General features: G+C 35.3%; 3 protein-coding genes across 7 annotated transcripts; 2 read left to right on the top strand and 1 right to left on the bottom strand.

Annotated features, from left to right (window-relative positions):
* The first annotated feature begins 50 nt into the window (after positions 1 to 50).
* On the top strand, positions 51 to 2934 carry LOC129882066 (wall-associated receptor kinase-like 20). 3 transcript variants are annotated; one of them, XM_055956204.1, is made up of 2 exons: positions 51 to 1669; positions 1754 to 2934. In XM_055956204.1, the coding sequence occupies exons 1-2, from the start codon at positions 853 to 855 to the stop codon at positions 2743 to 2745; spliced, it is 1809 nt and encodes a 602-aa protein (XP_055812179.1). In that variant the 5' UTR covers positions 51 to 852; the 3' UTR covers positions 2746 to 2934. The 3 variants fall into 3 exon arrangements, with proteins under 3 accessions (XP_055812179.1, XP_055812180.1, XP_055812178.1); XM_055956205.1 differs by having other exon boundaries at positions 51 to 2359; positions 2430 to 2532; XM_055956203.1 differs by having other exon boundaries at positions 51 to 2934.
* Positions 2935 to 7624: 4690 nt separating this feature from the next.
* On the top strand, positions 7625 to 13626 carry LOC129882065 (uncharacterized). Of its 3 annotated transcripts, none has more exons than XM_055956201.1 (7): positions 7625 to 7768; positions 8682 to 8797; positions 9270 to 9337; positions 11059 to 11271; positions 11381 to 11543; positions 12965 to 13111; positions 13198 to 13626. In XM_055956201.1, the coding sequence occupies exons 2-7, from the start codon at positions 8723 to 8725 to the stop codon at positions 13222 to 13224; spliced, it is 693 nt and encodes a 230-aa protein (XP_055812176.1). In that variant the 5' UTR covers positions 7625 to 7768; positions 8682 to 8722; the 3' UTR covers positions 13225 to 13626. The 3 variants fall into 3 exon arrangements, with proteins under 3 accessions (XP_055812176.1, XP_055812175.1, XP_055812177.1); XM_055956200.1 differs by having other exon boundaries at positions 7626 to 7768; positions 8673 to 8797; XM_055956202.1 differs by lacking the exon at positions 7625 to 7768 and adding an exon at positions 8090 to 8157.
* A 308-nt stretch (positions 13627 to 13934) lies between these two features.
* On the bottom strand, positions 13935 to 21404 carry LOC129881399 (polyadenylate-binding protein 7-like). The gene is made up of 10 exons (XM_055955608.1): positions 21088 to 21404; positions 19151 to 19269; positions 18859 to 19052; positions 18464 to 18723; positions 18263 to 18369; positions 17966 to 18155; positions 16326 to 16603; positions 15999 to 16130; positions 14743 to 14925; positions 13935 to 14403 (listed from the first exon to the last, which is right to left on the bottom strand). The coding sequence occupies exons 1-10, from the start codon at positions 21251 to 21253 to the stop codon at positions 14206 to 14208; spliced, it is 1827 nt and encodes a 608-aa protein (XP_055811583.1). The 5' UTR covers positions 21254 to 21404; the 3' UTR covers positions 13935 to 14205.
* Between the last annotated feature and the right edge of the window lie 795 nt (positions 21405 to 22199).

Below are 22199 nucleotides of genomic sequence, written 5' to 3'. Positions count from 1 at the left end.
GAAGGACTTGCTCAAGAATAACCCCAAAGAAATGCCAGTGAGAAAATTCTGATATAGATAATTGAATCAACCAGGAGGGAAGCAACTAGTTCCCAGAGATATAAATAGTACAAAGAATATTAAGACTTAGTTTAGGACAAATTCAGCTCTGTAGAAGTCATTTAGGTGTCAAATTTCACCGTCTTGGACAAATCCTTAGCTTCTCATTGTCTAGATTATGACATTTATAGTGTCTACCAAGATGGCTTATACTTCTCATTATGGCTTGCGGTTTTCTCTCTTTATAGATTTTAGTTACTGAATTTTATATTGGCACAGCCGCTCACATATTTCTTGCAGGCTGCATTGTTAGACAATGATGAAGTAATAGTGGACTGCTACTCATGTATATCTGTTGACAACTTGCTAATTAATTATGCAGAACTGAAATCATCCTTAGAAATTGTTTCTCTGTCGTTATCCTTCTTAGGCAAGTTCGTTCTTTAATAAGCAAAGAGTATAGACCTCTTTCTAGGCAAGTGGCAATTGAATTGCAGGTATGATAAAAATATTCTAGAGGAAGAAATACAGAGTAAGACTGCGCACAATAGACCCTTGTGGTCTGGCCGTTCCTCGGACCCCGCACATAGCGGGAGCTTAGTGCATTGGACTGGCCTTTGTTTGGTTGTCACCTTAAGATAAGAATCCCTTTGCCCAATGATTGACAAATCTTTTTGCTTTAACTAGATTCCTTCAAATACCTTTTTTCCATTTTTCATTCACTCACTTTATTCTCTTTCCTTTGCCTATATTTACCCACTTATGAAATCCTTTCTACCATAATATTTTCAACCTCTTCTTTGCTCTCGCAAAATGACCATGACTATACTTTACAGGAGGAAAACTAACCTGTATATCTTACTGTTACTCCACTTCCTTTGTTACTCTTGTTCCCAAAAGACATGTCCAAACTGTGGTTCTCTAGAAGTTCCATATCCCTTGAGCACGAATCCCAACTGTGGCAACCCTGACTATTCTATTCGTTGTGATCCTCATTCTCACAGGCTCTATCTTAATACCCTTAATGGAAGCTCTTATGTCATCCTCAGAATTATGGCTTCGTTCCAGCATATGGTGGTGCAACCATCACCTTGGTTACCTGGTACCTGTGTTACACAAGACATGTCAGTGAGTGAGGGACTGTGGTTGAACCAGACTCTTCCGTTTAACGTTACTTCTTCTAACACTATATTCTTATTTAACTGTTCTCCTCGGCTTCTAGTATCCCCTTTAAATTGCACATCTTCTAGCTTGTGCCATAAATATCTGCATAGCTCTGGACATGTAGATACTAAAAGGGAACTTCAGTGTGCAAGTGATGTTGATCCATGTTGCACATTTATTGCTGGCGGTATGCCCTCAGCATACAAGATACGCCTGCATATCTCAGGTTGCCAAGCATTTAGAAGCATTCTACACTTGGATGCTAAGAAGCAGGCTAATGAATGGGAGGAGGGATTGGAAATTCAATGGTCTCCTCCACCTGAGCCACACTGTAAATCACAATCTGATTGCTCTGGTGCTTCGACATGTTCACCTTCTGGTAAAAATGGTGTCTTTCGCTGTTTTTGCAATCGTGACTACTATTGGAACCAAAGTCTAGGAAATTGCATGAAGAAGAAACACTCAGGTTCTGTATTAAATATATCGATTGGGATTGCCTTGTTTTCGGCTTTTGCTGTTGTGGTGATTGCAGTGGCTTTGAAAAAATCAGGAAGATTCTCAGCCAGGGCTAGGCTTGCCAAGGCAAGAGAAGACATTCTAAAATCAAACAACAGTGGAAAACCGTCCAGGATGTTTTGTCTTAAGGAGATGAAGAAAGCTACAAATGGATTCTCAAAAGACAGAATATTGGGCCATGGCGGTTTCGGAGAAGTTTATAAAGGCGAGCTTCACGATGGAACGATTGTAGCAGTAAAGTTAGCCAAAGTGGGAAATGTCAAGAGCACTCAACAAGTACTCAATGAAGTAGCGATACTTTCTCAAGTCAATCACAGGAACCTGGTCAAGCTTTTAGGATGCTGCATAGAAGCTGAACAGCCTTTGATGATTTACGAATACATTTCCAATGGAACCCTCCACGATCATCTACATGGTAAGTACTCCACCTTTCTTGACTGGAAAACAAGGTTGAAAATTGCTTCACAAACTGCAGAAGCATTGTCTTATCTTCACTCAGCTGCTTACCCTCCCATCTACCATAGAGATGTCAAATCTACAAACATACTCCTGGATAACGAATTCAATGCCAAAGTTTCCGACTTTGGGCTATCAAGATTGGCTTGTCCAGGGTTGAGTCATGTATCTACTTGTGCTCAGGGTACGTTAGGGTACTTGGACCCTGAATATTTTCGCAATTATCAGCTAACTGATAAAAGTGATGTTTACAGCTTTGGGGTTGTGTTACTAGAACTTCTTACTTCTCAGAAGGCAGTTGATTTCTCACGAGACGAAAATAGTGTCAACTTGGTTTCTTATGTCATTCAGCAAGAAAACCATGGTTCAGTTATGGAAGTAGTGGACAGGCGCTTGCTTGGCGAGGAGCCTTTGACTAATGTAACGACTGGTATGGACTCGTTCTTGGCGCTTGCACTTTCGTGTTTAAGAGAAACGAAGGCAGAGAGACCCTGCATGAAAGATGTTGTTCAGCAACTTCACTGCGTAAGTGAAATAGTTGATCAAGAAGAGCTTATTGAGGTTAGTTAGAAGTATCATAGTCCTAGAAAAAAGAGTCAGTTGGTCTTAGTCTTTGAATATTCATATTAGTGTAAAGAAGAATTTTATAAAAGGCATGGATCTTTTTTGTTTTACTGAAAATTATGCCTGAAAAGACTGTATGTTGTTTCGTTACACTGGAAAAAGTTGAGAAGATATAGAGGTTTGAGGTTTGGATCAGATGCTTCTTTTCATTACACTGAAAAAGTTGAGAAGGGGTTTTGGCGTAACTGGTAAAGTTGTTGTTATGTGATTAGAAGGTCATGAGTTCGAACCTCTTGCAGAATGCAGTGTAAGTTTGCATACAATAGATTCTTGTGGTCCGACCCTTCCCCAGACCCGCACATAGTGGGAGTTTAGTGCATCCTACTGCCTTTTTTTTATTCGATGTCCAATACCCACATTGGAGTCCGACTTTCCCAGATTGACACCGCGTAAAGACGATTAAAGCAAGTAGGAGCTCCATGCCATAATATTTTCCATTCAATGGCTCGACCCTGAGACTTCTGATGATCAAGAGTCAAGAAATTTTATTCATCCCACTATAACTCTCCATGGGATCAGATGCCTTATTTTGTCCAAAAAGCATGAAAGACAAAGAAGTTATAGATTCCAACTATATGGTAGTTGTGAATTTTGAATAGAATTTAGTACTATATTTGGTCATGCACTTTGCAAAAAAAAAAAAAAAGTAAATCAGCTTCTTTTTTTTTTTATAAGGGAACAGACCCTACACGAGGCTCCCACCTCTCGTGCACAGTCAGGGATAAAAATGTTACAAAAAAATGTTCCAAACTCAAATTATAAGTTGTCTCCTCAGCCTCTCTAAAAATGTTAAGAGCCCGTTTGGATTGGCTTAAACCAACTTAAAGCCCCTTTTTAGCTTTTGGACGTGTTTGTCTAATGCTGACTTTAAGTCATAAAGTTCTTAAAGTCAGTCAAAAATGAAAAGTTAGGATTCCTAACTTTTTTTTTTCAAAGTGCTTAAAGTCATTTTCTTTGACCATGGAAATTACTTTTATATCCCTTATATTTTAACTAAATTCTCAAATTATCTTTTTTTATTCTTTTAACCCTAAAATTCACATTATAAGCACTTTTATCCAAACACTCAACTGCTTATTTATAAAAATAACTTTCAGCACTTCAAAGTTCTAAAAACACTTCATATATAAAAATTACTTTTTTTAAGTCAATCCAAACGGGCTCTAATTCTCCAAAAGAGGTGCTTGGAAGAGTTCGCCCCCGAAACGCCTTTTAAAATATTGATTATTACATGTTTTAAATTAACATCATAAGATAACAACATAGAAGTCAACTAACATTTTTACTTATATTGTACTGTATTTATTTAGCAGGATTATAATTCTTTTATATTTTATGGGCTTTTGGGTGGATTCCCAATTTGAGAGGACCACAAGTCCACAAACTCCAATACTTGTCCAAGTGCTAATAGTAAAAAAATCAGTTCATCCAATTGTAGTTTGACACGTAGTCAATCTTTTACGTGTCAATCTTTCCCTTTTTTGTTGGGATAATTAACGTAGAAAAGAATAGTTATTCGGTGTATATTCAGTGTATATTTTATGTATAAAATATATCATAATATATATTTAGTATATAACTCATGTATAAGTAATCTATATTGTATAGTCAGTGCATATTTTCTATGATTTTTGATAAGTTATATTGTATTCATCGTATATTTTCTATGATTTTTGACTATTTTAATAAAATATGACTATATTTGTTGTAAACTAATTAATTTATTGTATATATTTGAAATTGTTCATTTTTTATTTCCTCCTTGATCTTCGGTACACGCATTGAATTTTGACAAAATCCAAATTCACGCATTGTAGAGCTTATTTCTAAGGGCAATGTTTTTACACTCTCAAAATTCAAATTTTGAAACGTCAAATTAAGGGTGAAAGAACCATGTTTGGTCAATCTTTTCCCTTTTTTTTTTAAGAATATTTGAAACGGTATAAATATTCATCGTCACAATTTGACAAAACAATAAGAGGCACTCATCACAAGTGTTGGGAAAAAAACAAAAAGAAGGCATAAGCTTTTGAGAGTGGACATAATTAAGAAAATAAAAATTACTAAATGGTATAATCATGATTTGGTTTTGCTTAATATAATGGCCATAACTTAATTACTACACTATATTTTATGGTTAATGTGTTATTGGATTTTTAATTAATAAAACTCCGTAAAGATTAAGCAATCAACTTCCTTTTTTAGGCAAGAATACTATTAGTTGGCTTATTAAATTACTATGGATTTCTTACCAAAATATATGGCCAACCAAACAATTTACACCATATATAGGTCTACAATTTTGTCACAACCCGAATTCGGGTGTGATGACACTCATCTCAACCCACCAAGATAAGTCAACCTAAAATCCAATGAAAATTAAATGCGGAAGTAAATAAGATAAAGCAAGGTTTAACTTAGTCAAAAACAAGTAAATAATCTCAAAATCCCCTCACGTGTACAAGCCACTAATACATTACCGGAGTACAAAAAAAAACGCAGTCACGATGTCTTTGTCTCTAGAATAGGACTAAAACAAAATGAAAGAGTAAGAGGTGTCCGCTGGATGGATGTAACAGCTACCCCAACACTCGAAATGATAACCTCGGATTGGTAGAAAACCCTAGGAAATCAAGCAGGTCTGGGCTCACAATCTACGCAAGTGTAAAAGAAAGGGGTGAGTACCAAATAATACGGTACTCAACAAATGGATAACTAAAACTAAGCAAAGCTCAATAGATACAAGTACTCCTATCCTCCCAACCGAACCTCCTTCACAACAACCTGTATAAAACCAGCCCAACTCTACACTTGTACAATAATAACAATAATACAGTTCACGAATACTTATCAATAGCCTCATCAAATGAATCATATCAAGTCAAGTTCAGCATATACAGAGCAATAAAGAGGTAAACACAAATTTACAAATATCATAAAGATGCAATGCAATGAAGTAATGCATGTTTGTCCTATTGGTACACATCCGCTGAATCACAGTCCGAAACCCATGGGAAATATTTCTGTCTATGTAATCTGTCACGGAGCGTGTGACCCGTCGCCTCAATATACATATCCTACCACGGAGCATGTGGCCCGACCCCTTGTGTTTCATAATACCTGTCACGGAGCGTGTGGCCCGATCCCTTTGTTTCATATCATTTTCAGTCTCATCACAATATATCAAAACCAATGTAATCAATCCATGTCCATACCATTCACAAAAATAACATGATTAGTAATAATTCTCACATCTCATATCAATATAGACATTTCACATGTCCAAAATAAGTCAATAATCTCATCACATCGATCACACAAAATACTGATCATTAGATTGTCATTTTATACCCCTCGTCTCTATTTTTAAGGTCAATCAAACAGTCAACAACCCAGTCCAATTCTCATTACTCTCCAGTGCACATAACAAGGAAATAAAACATCTACAAGCTTAAACTGAGATTTAGAAATTCATTTGCCTCAAATAATCAAGCAATCACTTCGGAACTTGAGCCTTCCCTTTCTGAATAGTATCCAAAACACTACAATCTAATCAAATAAATAATCATAATAAGATTTCGAAACTAACATCACATATATTACTATACGTGTAGCCTAGACCCAAAGACTTACCCAAATCTATAATCACATTTTCAAACTTGATGTCACTTAATTTATCATGTCTCATATTTCTTATTTAAGCCCAAGGTTAGATCTTAATTCCTCCAATTATCATAAATCTAATGGTATTCATATAATACAATACATCCAATATTCAATCATGTATACTAATTTTATCAAAACTTCAATTATAATGTGAAAAATAAAACAAAAACAATAATAAATGAAATCAATTATTCACGGACCCGTTTGCAGAACTTAATTTTCATGCCCTTAAACAATTGTATATTCTCTAGTGTTGTCCAAAACTTTAAAAAGAATTGACTTACAATTGAACATTCTATTCATTACTCAAATCACTGGCCAATCATTCTGGCTAATTCACTCCTTTGATTTCCAATAAAAAAAATAAGTCCTCCCTCAAAGTTTTCTCCCTTTCTTTTCCACCAATAATATCATGCGTATAACATATGCACACAGAAGTAAAGTTTGGTTGGAAATCTTACCTGAACTAATTAATTTTCCTTTTTCTTTCTTGTTTGCAGGTTTCTCTTTTTGCAGTTCGGTGACAATTACTACTCACAATGATAAAATAATACTAAATTCTATTAACTTGTTTTTAATATGTATGGCCAAGTGGTATAGTGTTTTAATTAAATCATTAATTTAGTCCACCAACTAATTAATTATCTAAAATCACCCATCAACTAATTAATCGAAGTTACCGAATAGTCCAAAATTTCCATTTAAAATTTACGGAAATGATCTTTTATGAAAAAGAGAAGACTAGTTCTCAAAATGACCTAACGGGTCATTACAAATTTACACCTAAGAATTTATATTTGTTTGAGTTGTGAAGATAATTGTAAATATATTTTTATCTTCTAAATTTTTTAAAATTATCTATTCGTGAAATCAATTTTTTTTTATTTATTCCTTCTAGACGATCTAATAACTGAGGGTTATGATGAGATAGATAGATCTCTCCATCTTTAATGGAATGTTGCGAATTGGAATGAAAATGGTTATTTGTACAAACCTAATGACCTTAAGTCATTTAAGTGCGCATAAGAAAAGGGAAATAAAGGACCAAAACTGAATACTCCTATTAATTAAGTGGGGTCTTGTTGCCTCTATTTTAAACTTGTGAAGTCCAAGTGTAGTTTCCGAACTCTATTTTAAATTTATATATATTTTAGTTTCTGAATTTGGCGGCTAATTTTGGAATCTTGAAGAAACTCCCGCCAAAAATCATTCTTGAATCAAATTTTGGCGAAGCAGAAAACAATTTACAAAAATTACACTTCAACTTTCTTGTCTGTAATCTTCAATCCGAGCAAAAATTAAGGTGCGTAAATAGATTTCGATTTTTACCTGAAAGCAATTTCTGTGTTTATGCATATTACATGTTTGATGAAATGCTTCAGATAACTCAAATTTTCATTTTTTTCACCATTTTGACAATTTTTTATTAAATCTGAAATACCCAAGAGATTTTCGAAGGATTTAAAGCAAACCCAGATCCCCAAATTTTGAAATTCAACCTATTCTTAGTGATTTTTATGGGGTTTGCTAAATTTGACTCGGCTTGCAAAATGGGATGACCCAACTGAGCTCTTTATGTGTTTGGCTTTCAAAGACATCAACTTTGCAGTTCCAAAGCTTGATAGTATAGTGACGTTGCCTTCCGGATGTTTTTGGAGCTGTTTTTTTTTCCTTCAGCTGTTTCCTCTATTGGTAAAACTGCATGTTTTAATTCAGTTTTAGTGTACAATTAGTTGCTATTGATTTTTTTTGGTTATTTATGTATGCAACTCTCATCCGAGAGACTCCGTTACATGTTTTAGGCCTTTGCTTAGGTGCTATAATGTCATCTCTTTTCTTTCTTTTCCTCTGTAACAAAAGTCCATGAACAGCTAACACAAGCTCACGTTTCACCCGAGTAACCTTAACTTATACTTGTTTTTCCCTCTTTTCTCTGAACAAACATTCTCTTTTTGTATTTGTAACTCAATTTACTGTCACTAGATCAGAATTGTGCCTTTAAGAAAAAACATGACTTTCATAACTCTTTAGAGATATTATTTGATATTAGTTATGTCAAAAATATTCGAAAAAATTGGAATCCTCTTATTCTGACCTTAGAAAAACTACTTGATAGAAACTCCGATATAAGAAAATAGTTGCATAAGTACTATTTCATTTTCCAATTTAAAGCTATTTCAGAATTACATGTTTGAGGAATGCTTCAGTGACTGCAGGAAAATATTGATTAGTGCTTGACCCATTTGAATCGGAAGAAATGTACGGGAAGAAGGGGAGAGAATTAGTTCAAGAATTTGCAGAGAGTGAACCTGGGCAGCTTGCAGCTTTTAATGTATGCAATTTATTCTATATTTGATTCAGCTTACTAGAAATTAAATTGTAGGTAGCTTAATCATTTGCGTTATTGCCAGGTAGGTTGTGAAAGAGATTTGACGTTATCTTCTTGTACCTATTGTTATGAATGCTAATAGAAACATGAAAACATCTTGCATTTAGAATATATGGGTTCACACTTGAGAAATAAGGTAACCAGGTAGATGCTTGTCATTATCATGCATGTTGTAATGCTGTAGTGGGTTTTTCGTACATCCAAAATGTTAAATGTGTGGTTTTACTTCATTTAAGGAGTTTTATTAGAAAATGAGTGATCATGAGTGCTTCTCACATTAAAATAAAGTTGATGTTCTGTAGGGTCAATTTCTTTGCTGCTACTTGAATCTTATTTAAATTTTGATTCATCACATATTTGGTATGGCATTTACTTAGAGTTTTATATTTAAAGAATAGTTTCTTGTTCGTTGCAGACTGACCTAGTTACGCAAGTACTTGAAGAATGTAACAGCCATTTCCTGCACCTCAATTCCTTGGTGAGGTATATTTAAAGCTTTACTTATGTTAAGCTTTCTTTGTTTGTTCTTCATCTATTTCTGCAATCCCTATTCCTGTATAACCCATAACATGCTAGTTGTCAGGTGAGTTTTTTTTAGTGATTCTTGTTGTTGCAAATAATTTACAGAACAAAGTATATCTCGTGTATTTTCTTAACTGCTATCCTGAAGTCTGTCCTATTTTACCTGTTTTCTTGTCCAGTTTGCTTTTGATCTAGGCCTTGAACATAGATACTTCATCAGTGCTCTATCGTATGCTTTTCTTCTCCATAATACTTGTATGTCAGCATGCTGAATTTTCTGAAGTTTTTGCTTTAATGTAAAGATGGTCCAATTGGAAGTTATGTCTTGCTTCGGCGCAGCAATTACATTCTTTCGGTTAACTCTCTTTAAGCTCTTATTTTTGTCTTTGCCTGTGCTGTCCCCTTTATGTATTAACTCAACCCTATTTCCCTCCCCCAAAACCGTGTGGGGAATTCAATGGAGTGTTAAGGGCCTAAGAATTTTCAAATGTACAATACAATGAAGAGTCCTTTATTTAAAAAATGTACAGAGCTATTTATAATCTCCCATATTATTACAACATATTTAGAAAAAATAAAGAAAAAGTTGTCTGCCTCATTGATGTTTCAAGTCCAAACTATCTAAAGAACTAGAACTAAGAAAACCAACTGGTGGAAGGAGAAAACAAAGGGATTGGGTATAAAGAATAAAAAAGAAAAAGGAAATAGTAGGAAGAAAGTAGTCTCTCCGTATCCCAGTTAAAATCCATATCTATTCTTTATATGTCTGTCCCAAGAAACTTAACGTCTACCTTGAAGATCAAAATGAAGGTAAATGGCTCCTTGGAGAAATCTAAATGACAACCAAGAATTTAATTGATCCATCTTACAAACCTAGATTATGGCCAAGCAATGAGAAACATAAGATTAAGATTTTGAATAACCATTAACAATAAGCAAGAAGATATTAAGAATCCAAACTACACATGAAGATCCATTACAGTCCTAAGAAAGAGGAATTAATTCTGTCTAAAAGCAAAGAACATCCTAATGAGAATCTTTAACATGAAAAGATAAAGAAAAAGGAAAGAAAGTAGAAGACGAATTCAAGTTGAAATAGATCCTTCCCTCTTTTTTCCCTCCTGCAGTGCTATGTTCAACCCTAAAAGGCTCTAAGATCCAGTATTTGTCTGATAGCAACTTGGCGCTGTGCTCCTATTTGTCTGATGGCATCTAGGCTTATGGTCTGGCACCTAAGTACTGGAGCCTCAAGGTTTGTGCCATGCTAGTGCCTAGGCACGAAGCTCTCAGAAGATTTGTGTCATATAGCACCCAGGTGCTATGTTAGTATTTTCTGAAGCTTTCAACTTTGCTGCTTCTGAAATCTGATGCGTGCTTGTCCTCCCAACTTTCCATTCCTTCCATTAAATTGGCTACATCTTACTGCATGAGTATCCTAATGACGAACTGTTTGATTTGAGGTCCAGTTGTACACTAGATTCCAAGGTATATAATTTCATCAAATATCACACATCAACTTGGATTAGTCTCAGTTCATTTCTGAAATTGAGTCAAATCCAGCATGTTGACAGTGTGTTTCACAACAAAAAGTCATTCTTTCCTTACTCATGTGTATTCTTCTCTAAGTGCCAAATGGTGTACAACTTTGTTGTCAGACCTTATCCATCTTGAGTTTGACACAGGAAAATGAATGCAAAAACTCCTGCAGAAAGTTCAAGTGCAAACCGACCAACTCAAAATGATGCAGTTTCAAATAACGAATCACCTGATGACAACGAGCCACCTGAGGCTGATAGAAATGCCAATACAGAGCTCCCCAAAGACGATAATTACCATGGGCTGCTTATCCATCATCAGTCTCTCACTCGCAACAAGCGTTGTCTGATGGCTTATGTGTGAGTAACAGTTAGCTTCAGCGTTGTCCTTGAGAAAATATCATATATTCCTGATCTTGCCTGTATCTCTAATGTTTGTTGTCAACTTTCTTTCTTGTTCATTCTTTAGATATAATCGAGCAGAAGTTGTTCGAAGATTGGGATGGACCCTTGAGCGTGTCCTCCCAGAAGAAATTGAAGAGAAGCTTAGTACCTCAGAGAAAGAATATTTTAAGAATCATGCTGCAACTATCCAATCGTACATGTCAAGACTTGATCTCGATTTAGGGGTGGTAAGTGTTCTTCTCATAACATCTTATTTGTGTCCTGATATATTGATAAAAGACTATAGTGAATTGACTTTTGCACACCTAACAAATACTAATTATGCCTGAAATTGGAGAAAGTAGACTCTTGCTTCTAAGTCCTAACCAGGATATGTTATCTTGTTTTGATAACCAAACCAGGACATGTTTTCTGTACACTTGGAATTCCTAAAATAGTATGATCTCCTAGAAGAAAATTTTGCATTGCCCTCCTTCGAAAAGGTTAATTATTATAATATGTGACTATTCAGGAGCAATATGTGGAATTGCTAAATTTTGTTTTGGAAAGAGTGACATTCTGTAGGTCTTGACTTATTAGTACTTGAATCCAAACTGCAGAAAAAGGGTAACTGTCCATTAAACGTCTCTTGATTCACTTCTAAATAGTGTCTTGTTCTGTTTTCTTTTGTTGTGTAGATGCAAATATTTAGTGCCTGTTTTGTTTAGCTCATGGATCTCTGGTTCTTATGAAGTGTCAGTAAGTCTGAAAATTGATATATCTGAAGCTAAAGTTATTTCTTGAAGTTCGTAACATTGAGGGGTCCTGGCCAAACGATGCTCTCCAACAAGTACTTTTTAGCTCTAGGTGGGTGCAAAAGAAATGTCACTCTCCATAGCATATCAGCACATTTTCCCAATTGTTGCACTCTCATCTATGTTGCTGTGGAAAGGAAGCTTGGATTGGAGTGTGAATGGTGATCTGTTAGGAGGGTGGCAGATTTTCCTTTTCTGTTTCTTTCTTTTATCAAATTTGCTCATTGCATTTAACTTTAAGCTTCGGATAACTATATCAATGATTGGACTAGAACTATCTCTGAAAAGATTATCAGAAGTTCAACGTGCTCAAATAAAACACTACAAGCTCAAGCTTTTACAAACTGAAAGATCTTCCCGTTCTAAATAAGAATGAGAGTCTTTCAACTAGATGTGCTCCTTTGGCTGGGTTTGAGAGAGAGCTTGAAATAGTTGGTCTAATAACTAGTCCAACTTCCTTGTATCTTTGAAATTGAGCTTCTCTTGTCCTGGGAAAGTTGCTTCTTTCTTTGACTTGGTTTGCCCACTTCAAAAGGTTTCCAGAAGACCTTATCCCTTAAACCTCATGTGGAAAGAGAGATTCCTTAGGTTGCTGTTTGAGAGAATAGATATCCACTGGGACGAAGCTGCACTACATTGACAAGCACAAATATGATATCACTCCTTCGTGTGTGATTTTTCTTTTCTTTTTTTCCTTGGGATTGGGATGGTGGGGTTAGATGTAGGTGATTTGTGAATGTTCAGGGAAACCTTCATTCTGCAAGGGACTGCTTTCCTTGTAATTTTTTTTGGGCAGTTCAAATGATAGAGACTTGGCCAAGTTCCTTTGGTTTCCTTATGTTTGCTTTTCACAGGATATGGTGCCTCCAAAAGATCCCTATATTAAAGTGAGAGTGCTCGATGACATTGGTAATGTTGTCCTCAGCGACCAACTAGCCAACCTTGCTCGTCATGCAATTCTTTTCATTAGGCGAACTGATGCAGAGCAGTATATTTCTCAGGTGATTTCATTTACAACACAGAATTGTGTTAGAAACAAATGCATCCACCTTTTTCTCAAACTTCTATCCTTGGCTTCTAATGACAGGGCTTAATGGAAGAACTTACGAGTTGATTCCAATGACTACGAGTTACAAGCTGATTCTGATTGTGCATTGCTTCTACACAAAACCAGCTGTGTCAGGGCAACTGCTATCTAGAGGTTGAAGGTGAGTGCTAGCTATCTCAAAGAGGAGCAAAACAAGTTTGAGAAGTCATTGGAGAAATAGAGGGAATCATTGATTCATCATCGCCATCCATGCGTCTGATATCAAAAAGGCTTTGTTGATTTTACTAACATCTAAACTAGAAGTGGAATTGTGATCTAGACTTAAAAAAGTGAGTGTATTCTGAGAGCTTATTGCTCTTGGGCGAACAAAGACCTTTAAATAGAACACAATTTACTTGTCTTGTACATTAAAAGTCTTCCCTGAAACATGATCAATAAGAACAAAATGGAAATAGCACCGTACGCTCTCGTTTATTTTCGCTTGCAATAATTGTTACTCTCTACCAAAAGAACAAAAAAAATACAAATACACAAAACATCTGTAGTGCATTTATTACCAAAAACAAGACTTGACGTGCGGGGAACTTTATTGAATTGAGTTTGATGTAAAAGGTTCAAGCAAGAAAGAGGGGGACTTTTTTTTCATCTTTCCTAACACACTAGTAGACTTCAACCTTATTCGTAGAATCAATCTTCTTTCTCAAATATCATCTGACAAAGACAAAATGAAATGGAATACGCCTATAACATGTAAAAGAAATGAGAACTTCAAAACATTGTGATTCAAGTCAGATCTTGATAACATTGCGGACCGAAATGCTATAGCAGTGTATCCCTGTTCGATGGAGGACATAGAGTAGTACCATTAACTACAATGATTTTGTTTCTATAGTGTCATATCAGATAGAATGCCTGGATAAGTATTAACAGCCATAAAATCAAGATACAAGTAGCCACCATACTTACACTCAGCTAGCTTTATTTCCTAGTGACACAGACTGATGGAAACTTCTATCTTTGCGGAAAACAATTTTTGCATAATCGTTGCTAAATTGACTGCAACTTAGCAGAGAGAAGATTTGGAAAACATGAATCTCGAGCAGAAACTTCAGTCTTGGGGAGCTTGAGCACCTCAACTGCTTTTTGCACCATAGCTGCCAGAGATTCTGGTGACTTGAACAATGATAAAAGCTCTGAGTTGTCCATTTCCAAGAGCATTCCCGTAACCTTTGCAGCAAGATGGGGCTACAAAAAGCATATTAGTTTTGTTAATTCTCAGGGTAACTGGAACCATAGCAAGACCAATACAGAAGCCAGACCAGCTCTATATATCCAAAGGATAACGAAGCACAAAACTAAATGGCTTCAAAGAGCTTCTTGACTGATCACCCACACCAACATCAGTAAAATTGTCAGAGATGGATCAAGCCCTCTTTCAAATGTTTATCTACCCCTTGGGTTCTCTATGAAGAACCAAAACAATTGTGGCAGACAAATCATTTTGCATTAGTGGCATAGGGTAGCTATTATAGAAGAGAAAAGGAGGATTATAAAGGATAGAGAAAAAGCAAGAAATAAGTTCACCTTGTGTTGACTAATTAGAGGATAAAGGTGCTCTCCAAGTATCTGTTTCTGCTGCTTAGGAGGCGCAGCAGTAAGCATGGCACTCAGGTTGTCTGAAACCTCAGACAATGATCCTTTTGTACTGGTGCCAGCAGAGGAAACAAATCCTTTGTTCTTACCACGACCATTTGTTGCATATTTGACCTGCCAAGCATACAAATTATGGGGTTACTAAAACAGGGGTGCTTGCTGTGATCCATCATTCAAAATAAAATTTTAATTTTCTCAGGATACTTCTCACCCAGGAGAAGGCATGCACTAAAATTAGGAAGCTTGAAGCTCATCAATGTACACATATTAGTGAATGAAAAAAGAAGCACTGAGACTTAGTTATGGTTTACAACAATTTGAAACAGACTACAATTTATTTTTCATGACAGGATCTTATTCATAAAATTAAATGAAATAAAGGAAGACTATTGTATGTTCTTATCCATATTTACTCCTTCAGACGAATAGAACAGGAAAAGGAAGAAATTTCACTAACCAGCATGCAGATTTTGTTAGCAACCTCAGGTTAATCAATTAGCTAACTTTTAGCTGAACCCATTTTGGGGATTTATCAATTCACATGCTTTAATTCGTAAGAAGAATCAGTGCAGGCAGAAGTTTAGTAACAAGATGATAATCGAATGATGGGAAAAGATCTAAACTTTTCAAATGCATAGTGCTAACAATTTTGCATCATATAAGCTAAGAAAACCAAAAAAATGCTTGAGTTAAATAGAGAAAATATGGGCTGAATGATTTATGATACTGTAATACTAGTAGTTACAGACTTACAGTTGCAACAATAATTCAAATCAATCAAACAATCTCCGGCTAAAAATCAGAGACTTAACACTAATTAAGTGAAGGCCTAGTTTTTCAAATACATGAATAATGATCAGAAGATTCAGACAAAAAGATTATATGAAAAACACCAAAAAAAGAAACATAAATCAGTACACGGAATTGAAAACCAAATAAAAAAATATTGACCTCATCCTAGCAAAAGGATTAATAACTATTCTGAATAGGCATTTGAGGACATTATCTTTTCCCATTGAGGTAAAAAAAGGCAAGTAACACATTTTCAAGAGAGGAGTGTTAGAAAAACATTCAACTTAAGCATTCTAAATTGGAATTTTGAACAACTCCGCTGAGCAGATCAACAAATACAAAACTCAGTCAATCAAGATTCCAATTTATGGAAAAAGGATAGCAAGAAGTTTAACCATTTGGGGATAGCTAGATTGTTTTGATGATGCCACTGATTGGGCCAATTGCTGCCAATAAGGCACATCTGGAACTGGCATATGACCGTTCTTCTTTCCCCTATTCTGCCTATATTGTGAAGCATTAGGAATCTGAAAAAATGAGACGAAAGTGGTAAGCAATTTCATCATAGGTTTAAAACTGAAACATGCTCATGCAATCTAGTGCCTCCGGACTACTGCTGAAAAGTTCAAGATTCTAATTATCCAATTTAGCACCATATCAATGACTACTTAATGAAGTGGTAAAATTGCCAAAGTATTATGACTATTTGCAGTTGGACTAACCAAGGAAGTTTGATAAGAAGGTCTAATAGAGTTTGTGAATCCATTAACCATCCAACCGTGACTCATACCCAGAGGCTGATACAGCAGCCCGGGTTGTTCAGATACTTGTAGATCACCAAGGGATGGATAGTACAGAGGGGGATATCCACCAGGGAAAAAAGCAGAAGATCCGGTGAGACCTGCAATTCCTTGTGCATGCTTAAGCTGTAATTGAGCTTGCCTTTCCTCTTTCCTTTGAGCAATAGCCACATACAATGGCTTTTGGCCAAACATAAATCCTGTGGAATGTCTAACAACATCAATATACTTAATAGGACCTTAAGAGAAATCTTCTAACTTTCAGTACAAAGAATTTTGAGGCCAGACTTCTACAACGATATCATCTCATCTTGTACTGACTCAACAAGAACAAGTAGATGGACTAAAAAATAAAAGAAGACACCAACTTACTCATATGACAAATAAATTATAACATTGGAAGAATATAAGTCGCCAAACGGAAGAACAGATGAATAATATGAGAGAAAATTGAAGGGAAAACGAAATGGAAAGGCATCTGTTGATTTTCTTTCAATGAATCCCTTTATTTTCTGTGTTCAATTGAGACACATAAAATAGCAGTAAATTTTTTGTGTTCATGAGAGAGAATTGTTGCTGATGCAAGCATGGCATGGCATAAAAACATCTTGTTGTGTATCACTACGTACTTGACTAACTAATCTAGGGAAGCCTGGCAGTGATTTATTTTTAAGAAATTAAGTTTATTGTTTGGGAATGTCTTGGAATAGCTTTACTTTTCTCCAAGATTTCTGTGTTTCATTCCTCGTTTTTCTATTCTAGAAAAAAATTCACTTACAACTAAATTAAAATGCTACAACACTAGGAAACACGTTGATCACAGATTTCAGAATAGTAATTAAAAATAAGAGCTTAGAAACTGCCATGATGAAGAATACATGTACCATCCACGAGACTAGTCAAAGGTTAAACCCTTTAGTGCAGAGGTATTAAAAAAAAGCAGAAACCAAAAATCAACTGTGTTCATGCAGAGAAAAGAAGGGAAAAGGAGCCATAAAAGAAGAAAAACTAGGTTTGAAATTTAGCATCATTGAGAAGCCTAGTCTATTGACAAGTGCAGCAAGCACCATAACTGAACCATATGTGGGACAATTAGCCCCAACTCAATTAGAACAACCAAACAACAGAAAATCGTTAACATTTAGATTTCTTGCCCGACATGGTACCCATATAGGCATTACGGGATCAAAAGTTAAGTCATGAGGAATTTGGCAGAGACATGCATTTCTGCACAGCAAAATAAATTTCTGCATTAAAATGCTGGAGTTCTATAACCCCTTAACTCTGAATTTCATGAGTATATCCATATTGATAGAGTCATTCAGGAACTCTATCCACCCTGTAAGGCTTCATTATTTCTGACACCTCCTTTAGAAAGTTAGAAAACAGTGTAAAGTATTACTACTAATTTACTTAAGCTGTAATGTGTGCTCAAAAGCATAATAGGAAAGAAGTTGTTAGATAGCACCAAAATTTATTGTAAGTGCTAGCTCATATGAAACAAAATTCAGCGCCTTGGCATTCACCATGATCTAGACCGTGTAAAAAGATATATAACTTACCATGAAAAGTATTCACTGCTTTATTGGCCTCTTCTGGTGTGGAAAAACATACAAATCCAAAGCCCCTACTGACTCCTTTTTCATCTAGCATAAGTTTTGCAGAAGTGATTTTGCCACATTGACTGAACAATTCACGCAACTCATGATCCTTGACATCACCATCGATATTTTTGACGTACACATTTGAACCCTATGACGACATTAATCGTGATCAAAAGGTGGAAAATACAATACAGTAACGCATCTTTTCTACAGTAACATATATCTTTTGAATGAGGAAATGAGAAACAAAGATACCTGGAACTTAATAAGTTGTGCCTTCCTTCTCTCCTCAAACAAACGCCTCAATATCTGTTCGCGCTCTGTTTTCTTTTGTGCTCTTGCTACATACAAGATCTTGCAGCCTGCCCAATGTATACAGGTCATGTACAGATTCTTGAATACTCTAGCTGTTAGTTACATTTGAGAATACAACAGCAAGACAAAGTCAAAACCTACCAAGTTTTGTTCCATTCATAGCTTCCCTTGCTCTCCTAGCATCATCTGGATTCTCAAAGTTTACATAACCAAAACCTTTTGAACCTCCATTCTCATCTTTCGTAATGACCAAGCTAATAATTTTCCCAAATTCAGAGAACTTCTCTCTAAGATGCTCTTCTGTAATGTCAAGACCCAGGTTCTTGATGAACAAATTTGTATATTTCTCATCAGGGCTGGGCAGAATCCGGTCACTCTTTTTGACGAACTTACCTACATACCTATCCATAAATGGATAAAAATTTGGGGACAAAATAGGATTAAAAGCGTGCAAGAAAAATAATTGTTTCTGTATACTCTATCAAAGTTCATCAGGTTCACTATAAATTATAACAGAGAGAGAGAATTGCACGTACATCTCCTTTCCTCCAACCACAGATCCATTGAGCTCCTCAATAGCAGCGCTTGCACTGTCCTCAGTCTCAAACTGGACAAAGCCATATCCTTTACTCCTTCCATCCTCAGAAACGGCAACTTTACAGGATAAGATATTTCCAAACTTCTGGAATATTTCTTCAAGCTTCGCACTGTCAATTGTATCATTTAGATTCTGCAGAAAAATCCCAAATCATTGATCAAAGTGATAAGGAAAAAAAAGTCTATTAATTTCTCAAAATGAATGACTGCTATCCAGTCCTAAAAAGGTACCTTGATGAACACATTTCCAGTTCCACTTCTTCTCACATCAGAATCACGACGGGACCAACTAACCCTTATAACTTTTCCATTGAGAGTGGAATGATTTTTCACCTCAATAGCACGCACAGCTGTTCACAGTTTAAAAGACAGTAGAAGCTTTCCAAGTGAAAAATAAACTCACACAGAATTCCGAGGAAAAGAAAGTCAGACATACACAATAACAAATCAGAAGCAACCAAAATTAGACAAAAGTTCTGCGTTTGCAATCATTGTCCCTTGAGTCGCTGGTCCAGAACATGAAGCTTGATAAATGCTTACCGCAAAAAAAGTTCATGAGCTGATTTGTTCCTCTCACAGAGCAGGAAAACCACAGCTTTCTCAGGCAATTAAGAAAAAAGATGATACAACTTGTACAATTTTAAAAGGTTAGTTCATACTTGAGATAAAAAATCATAGATCAGATCATACGGACAATGTTTCTTGAACGGAAACAACATTAAGTGACAAAATGTAAGAAGAACAGTGAATGAGAAGACAAAATGAGCAACTCACTGGTCCTCAACATTCCACAAAACAGAAACTAGACAACAAATTAATCAAATTAAAATAAACAAAACCAAGAAAAATCATTCAGATAACCTCCATTTAGTGAATTCACCAGTGTTCCATAAAACATCAAGGCTGGCGTAACAGTCCATCAAAAGACCACACTACTCACTGATGGACTTCATTGAAAGAACTACCAGATTACTCACACCAAAAAACAAACAACTTGACCAATTATAGCAACAAAATCTCAAATTACAATTCATTATAGTCCACTGAAATGACTCACAGCAGAGAAGATCATTCCATTACTAATCAACATCATAAAATCCTCAATATTTTCAGTTAATCTTCCCTCGATCGCAAGATATAACCATCATATAAGTAGATGCATAGCTTGACGAAATAGCATGCAGGAGCAACCACAACAAAATAAATAAATACTAGTAACAAACAAAGAACTCACCAACCAGCACTATAGCTTCTTCCTCTAACTCTCAGACAATCTGATTGTTTTATTGATCTATTCTCAATGATTCGGGATGAAATTGACCCTTCCCCAATCAATCCAGCCAGACAGGGGAGGGCTCACTGTAAAGACTTCATTTCTGGAGTCTGAAGTCTGAACACCATCCTATTTCCACTAAATACAACTCCATCAATGAAATCTACATTCCTTACATACGAGTGGAAATCCAATCCCGTCATTGTCCTTCATATTTCATATACATAAACAAAAAAGCGCCAACTTCTCCTTATTTTGCAATAACATAAAGAAATCTAACCCTGTCGTTTTCCTTTTATAAATGTATATTCACAATCAGGTGCATAACATATTTACCTAAACCAATAGGTTCTTGAGTGAATCCCACAATTAGCCTCAAGGAACAAATTCATTTACACACATATAGGATGCATAATGGCGGATACAGAAACAAGAAAATAAAAGTAAAGAAAAACTGCATTTCGCACAATTTCTTAGGAATAAAATTTAGTACTACTCCGTAAATACATATCTCAGTTCGAACCTCCGCCTAGTCATATAAAAAATCAAAACACGGAATTCTTATCGGAATCCGTCATGCAAACAATCGTCAAACTGAATTTCGCACAAAATTCGAACGAAGAAAGCTGAACAGAAAAATTAACAGAACACGTGTTACAAAACAGTACAGTATATACCGTAATGAAAAAAATCAGCTGCATTCTTAGGAATAAAATAGCGTAAAGTAACTACTCCGTAAATACATATCTCAGTCTCGAATTTCCGCATTGATCAGTCATATAAAAATCCAAAACACGAAATTCTGATCGGAATCCTCCATGCAAACAAATATCAAACTGAATTTCGCACATAATTCGAAAGAAGAAAACCGAACAGAAAAATTAACAGTATATACCGTCTTCAGGAGAAATGAAGTTTACGTAGCCGTAACAGAGGGAACGTCCGGTAGAAGAGTCGCGACAGACGCGAACTGAAGCGAGGTTTTTGAACTCCGAGAATGCTTCGAAGAGTTGGCCGTCGGTCACGGAGTCGTGAAGGTCGCCGACGTACAGCGACGCCATTGTTCAGGGGAAAAACCGACGTCGGAAAATTCAGTTACGTTTTTGTGTAACAGAGGAATGTAGCTAAAGCAAACTGAAAATTATAGAGAGAGAAAATGCGTTAGCGAATTCTGTTAGTAGAGAGAGAGTGAGTGAGTGGGCGGAAAATCGTGCTTTATATGCTGTGAAAAAAATCAGTTTAGATTGTGGGATATTGGGATTTGGATGGAAATTCACAGATTACATAAATCTAAAACGTATATTTTGTTATTGGTAATCATAATTTATTTTTTCCCGATATAAATTGGATTAAAATATATTATAGATTATGAGTATCGCTTAACTTAATTAAGTGAATGCATATAAGCACATCTAGATTATTTATTATAGATTGAGTTAAAATTTATTATAAAATAATACATAATATATTCATTTTGCTTTATATAAACGGAGTATAAACCTCAATTAACATAAATATGAAATTTATAAGTTACTTTATATAAGAGTCTAAATCTCCAAAATCACTTTATATATTCTCTAAAATTCCTCAAAATAATCGAAATATAAACTCCCCCAAAAGACTCAATTTATTATATTAACACCCCATTTAAATAAATAATAGTTTTTCAACTGATTCTTTCAAGTTATTCTAGTGGAAAATATTTATTATCAATACTTCCTCCGTATGGTGTGTTCTTAATTTCCCCATTGTCAATAAGAAGTGAAAATGGTTAAAAATATTTTTAAATTATTTGAAATGAATAAAAATATCCCTTATTTATAATTTGGTTCAAAAATATCCTTTTCATCAATACTTTGGTTAAAAAATGTCCTTATTGTTATTTAATGGATAAAAATATCCTTTTTAAATAAATAATTTTTTTTTTAACACATTTGTTTCTTAATAATATTTTTTTTATTAATAAATGTTTATTCTACTTCAATTAGAAAAAAATTAATAAATTAA

The sequence above is a fragment of the Solanum dulcamara genome, chromosome 3 (genome assembly GCF_947179165.1).
Source record: "Solanum dulcamara chromosome 3, daSolDulc1.2, whole genome shotgun sequence".
Classification (NCBI taxonomy): domain Eukaryota; kingdom Viridiplantae; phylum Streptophyta; class Magnoliopsida; order Solanales; family Solanaceae; genus Solanum; species Solanum dulcamara.
This window is presented reverse-complemented; position numbering and strand designations above follow the sequence as displayed.

Excerpts from the sequence above, each read along its gene's own strand:
- LOC129882066 (XM_055956203.1), top strand. The coding sequence starts at position 853 with ATGACCATGACTATACTTTACAGGAGGAAAACTAACCTGTATATCTTA.
- LOC129882065 (XM_055956201.1), top strand. The coding sequence starts at position 8,723 with ATGTACGGGAAGAAGGGGAGAGAATTAGTTCAAGAATTTGCAGAGAGT. Across the intron at positions 8,798-9,269 it reads GGCAGCTTGCAGCTTTTAAT|ACTGACCTAGTTACGCAAGT; the intron begins GTATGCAATTTA and ends TGTTCGTTGCAG. Across the intron at positions 11,272-11,380 it reads CGTTGTCTGATGGCTTATGT|ATATAATCGAGCAGAAGTTG; the intron begins GTGAGTAACAGT and ends TTCATTCTTTAG.
- LOC129881399 (XM_055955608.1), bottom strand. The coding sequence starts at position 21,253 with ATGGCGTCGCTGTACGTCGGCGACCTTCACGACTCCGTGACCGACGGC. Across the intron at positions 16,131-16,325 it reads CTTCTTATCAAACTTCCTTG|ATTCCTAATGCTTCACAATA; the intron begins GTTAGTCCAACT and ends TCATTTTTTCAG. Across the intron at positions 14,404-14,742 it reads CTCTAATTAGTCAACACAAG|CCCCATCTTGCTGCAAAGGT; the intron begins GTGAACTTATTT and ends TGCTTTTTGTAG.